At 37.9% G+C, this 4,482-nt stretch overlaps 1 protein-coding gene across 1 annotated transcript; it reads right to left on the bottom strand.

The window, feature by feature from the left end:
• Positions 1–2,514: 2,514 nt before the first annotated feature.
• LOC113294132 (F-box protein At4g09920-like) lies at positions 2,515–4,254 on the bottom strand. Its single transcript, XM_026542551.1, has 4 exons — positions 3,451–4,254; positions 3,056–3,190; positions 2,719–2,958; positions 2,515–2,607 (listed from the first exon to the last, which is right to left on the bottom strand). The coding sequence occupies exons 1-4, from the start codon at positions 4,252–4,254 to the stop codon at positions 2,515–2,517; spliced, it is 1,272 nt and encodes a 423-aa protein (XP_026398336.1).
• Between the last annotated feature and the right edge of the window lie 228 nt (positions 4,255–4,482).

The following is a 4,482-nucleotide window of genomic DNA, read 5'->3' as shown; positions in this document are numbered from 1 at the left end:
GTTTTTCTTGCCTAAGTCAAGCCACTGTTGTTGGTTCTAGCAGTACACCAGTTGATAACTTTAATCATGATTACTGGGTTGATGAAGTAAACAACACTGCTGCAGGGGATAACACTGATGCAGGGGATAAGACTGATGCAGGGGATAAGGCTAATGCAGGGGATAAGACTGATACAGGGGATAAGACTGATGCAGGGGACAATAGTGATGGTGATGATGAGGAAAATGTGGTGCTAGAGAACACTACTGTAGATGAATGTCACCCCATTGAAGACCCAAATGCTCCACCAATCTTTGACAGTGATGAAGAAAATGATATTGATTATGAAGATATTGTCAAGACATACAAAGTTGGAGATGAAAGCAGTGATTCAAGCAGTAGTGAAGAAGACAATGAAGAAGGTATGGACCCTTTAGTGTTTATAATTTTTTGTTTATAAGAGAACCTGTGCTGGTGGTGATGTTGGTAAAAACCCAACTGGATTCATGCCAAGCACCGAGTATGATGCTGCAAACTGCACCTTCACTAGTAGAGATCATCCTGAAAGTAGCAGTGCAAGGGGTAAAGCAAAGGTGAACAAATCCAGAGGTACATCTTCATTTGTTGGTGAGTCAACAGGACCTAAAAACTTTGGAAGAGCACCAGCAGAACCTAGCACCCATGGATCTACACAAGATGTTCTGAATTTCAGTCAGAACTTTACTGGTATTGGATCTGTTAGTCAACATATTCCTGTCACAAAGGGAAAGCAAAGCAAGGCTAAGAAGAAGTAGAAGTGTGTGTGTGCTTCTTGTTGTGTTAGATCTTTTTTTTTTTGCTTTAGACACTGATATCATAGTGTTAGATCTGTTTTTTTTTATGTACCAGAATTCAGTTTTATTTTGATGGATAATCTTACTTTATGAATGGAAATGATATTAGTTAAGAACTAATTACATGTTAATAGTCTTTTGAAGTTCCTTACATATGGCATTGAGATTGAAACTTGAATGGATAACCCTATTTTTTGCTGCAATGAAAAGGTGGTCTGATACCCATCTAAATGCTTCACAATCTGTGCAGATCAGGTAAGCAATGTTTCTATTGTGTTCATTTTTGCATCTTCTCAGCTGCATTATTGACTTGCATTGCTCTTTGTAGCATTCTTGCTTATGCAGTGGGCATTCTTTGTAACAGTGGGTCTCTTCTCCACAAGCACAACAACAATTCTCTTTGGGTAGCTTGATATTCTTGGATTTGAGTGGATGACTGGCAGAATCAAACCATTCAAAGTAGGTGCAGGTAGGATTTGAACACTTCAAGAACATTTCTCCATCTGTTTCTCTTGTGCTGGATCTTAGTAGTTGTCTTATACCATTACAAGGTATATGTTTGCATCTAGAGTACATCCAGGGACAAACCTTAGACTCATGACTTCCTTGTTCACATGTTGGACATAGATCTGGGGTAGTTTGCTGTCTAAATTTGCTGCTGCTGCTGCTCTTGCTACTACTACTACAACTGTTACTACCTGGAGAGTTTATAACCTTTTGGCTCATTTTTATGTGTTGAACTTCTGAAGAAATTGACTAATGAAGAGTTTGGGATCTTCATTAGTATATATAGAGCTTCAAGATGATGAATAAGACCGTTATAAATCCAGGTAAAATAAGGATCGTCGATTTTTTCTCTTAGATTGATCCCACGTGTATTCCGACCGTTAGCAAATCTTGCACGTTTTTCTCACGTGCACCGAGTCGCGAGTTAACTCACTACTCTATAGCCGGTTAACTCAATCCCAGTGAACTGATTAACTCAATCCCTGTTAACTGATTCAGGGGCTTCTATGTAATTTTAGACGGGTTATTTAATGCCACGTATGCACTAACAGAGGCTAACAGCCGTTAACCGTTATCTCAAAAAAACGGGATGATAAAAGTCAAGAGTATGGCATTTAATAAACTCTGAAAAAAACGGTGGCATTTTCAGAAACTGCATATTGGAAGTGTGGCACTTTATTAAAATCCCCTATTTTCATTTACTGCTATGTGTTCTGTCTTCTCCCTTACTGAAGTTTTTATGCATATTTTTTGAATCAGGTCAACAAAAACATATGGCTTGTGAACAGACAAGTAATTTTGTATGGGAACCTGGCCGAAGAACACAAAACTAACTCCTCACAGCATGATGATATCTCCTCTCAATAAGACGTATGAGACATTACCGTACGTATAATATTACGAGTTGTACTCAGTGGCGGAACCCGGAATTTTATAATCACTCAAAACACCCATCTCTTTGCCGAACCAGGTTGCTGGACCCTTTTTGATCCCCACTCGTTGGTGGCATTTCGTTACTAAGCAACAATTTAGAATCGGATCTCTGATTCATTGAATTCTCTGTGAGAGGGGCTAACAGATTGAAGCTTCGGAGATTTATTAATTGACTTCATTAAAGATAAATATGGTTTTGCTGAAGAAGGTGTTCAAGTATCTGTCTGCACAAAAACATTTCCACGAATTGGAGTAGTAGTTTCACTTAATTCGTTCATGAGAAACTGAAGGCCGTGGTGGATTCTCAACACGGGCATCACTATCAGAAGCTGAAGGCCATTGACGAGAACCAAGCTTAAAAATACAAATAAATACTCAGTTTAACAGCAGTAAGAAACCGAACAAAATATGCTTATTTTAGGAAATTTATAACTCCGCAAGTTTTTGACCAACTTAATTGATCACACATCTGCCAGAGGCTCTTGCAAGACTTGATAACTCCAACATAACCACATCTTTGTTTTCGAAATGGCAAGCACCATGTCCAATATTAATTGTCTGCAAAGATTTTGCATTCTTCAAAATACATTTTGCCCATCGCAACTCCCTAGCATTCCCACCAAATCCCACGAACCCAACTGACTGGAGGTGTCGAAACAAGTCTTGAGATTCATCAAACACTCTATCGGCAGACAAAAGAACCTCCTAGTTGAAATAAATATAAACATACAAACATCATAAGAATAACTTTTCAGAAGGCATGAATGGTTAACTTATGTACACCCAAGTTTTGCACACTTACGTCACCGAATTGTAGCCGTTTCAGATTAGGTACTGCTTTGATCAATGCAAATATCAATTCATCCGAGGCTGGTCCTAGAATCAGGTCCAAATTGTTCAGATTATGAAATGTAGGTAGGATGTTTACGAAGCCTGTCTGCAACAAGGACAGCCTATTCATTTCAAGGCAGTAAAAACAAGCATATCATCAGTTTCGAGGAATTTTACCATCCATATAACACATAAAAACATATAGAGAGCACCAGGATAGAAGAATACCTCTAGGAAATAAGTAGGTATTTCTATATTTTGTACATGTGAAAGCGCTAGAAAAAACTTCCTTACAGCTGCACCAAGTCATATCCTTTCCTCTCCATCATATTTATAAAAGCAGATTTCTGCGATATCTAGTTTTACAAATCTGGACAAGTCATAATCCTTAGCCACACCACCAACGTGGCTAAGAGATACTGGATTCGGTGCATGAATTTTGAGAACACAATCTTGTAGACCGTCTTTCTTTGAGTCAGACTTCTCAAATTCCAAGACTTTTAGTACCGGAGTTAAAATGCAGAATTTCTTCATACCATGCCAAGTGCAGTCTTTCAGAATAAAATTTTCAAGGACAGGGAAATTAGAAAAGTGTTTCTCATTCCAACCATCCTCTTGAGTAAATTGGATTCCACAGAGTGTAAGGCTCTTGAGTTTCGGGAAAGAGAAACTTTTAGGAATATGCATATCACATGATGCAGTTAGCTCCAATGTAGTCAGTGATTCACATTTAAAAAGAGACGAAGGAATAGAAAAAGGTTTGTCTAGTCGAAAATCAAGATTGAGTTCTCTGACATTATTACGCTTTGTTATATTAGAGATCCATGAATGAACCCTAAAAGCATCAAAGTGTCCATTCGTCTCGAGATGAATCGTCTGAATATTTGACGATGGATCATGAAGAAGCAATGTTGCATCCACAAAATCCATGAGCTTATTGGTTTGGGACAATGAATATCTATAACAAGATGGAAATTTTAGTATGGGGTTAGATGTCCATATGTAATTCCATCTTTTAGATAGCACACAAGTACGAACAACAAACTTGAATTCAAGGAAAGAAAGGATATAATGAAGAATTTCGTCAGGTAATCCGCTAATCCTATCTTCTGCCTCACCAATGCAGCTATTATTCTTTCCCTTAAGTAACTTTTGACTATGAAAATCCATGATTATTTTAATAAACCCTAGCTCTAGTACGCACAGAATTGTCCTAACAAAATACTAAAAACCCTTCGAATTTGAGTCAAAACAAATATTGAGTTTAGAAGAATAACCTTAGGTACATAATATTTTTCTGGAGATCACTCTATATATGGACACTGGAAAGATCATGATTTAGAAGTGTCTTTAGTTGGTGCGGCCCGCTGCCCATAAAGTGTATTGAGAGTGCTTCAA

Source organism: Papaver somniferum, chromosome 7, assembly GCF_003573695.1.
Source record: "Papaver somniferum cultivar HN1 chromosome 7, ASM357369v1, whole genome shotgun sequence".
Classification (NCBI taxonomy): Eukaryota; Viridiplantae; Streptophyta; class Magnoliopsida; order Ranunculales; family Papaveraceae; genus Papaver; species Papaver somniferum.
The sequence above is the reverse complement of the archived record's forward strand: the minus strand, read 5'-3'. Positions and strand labels throughout refer to the sequence as shown.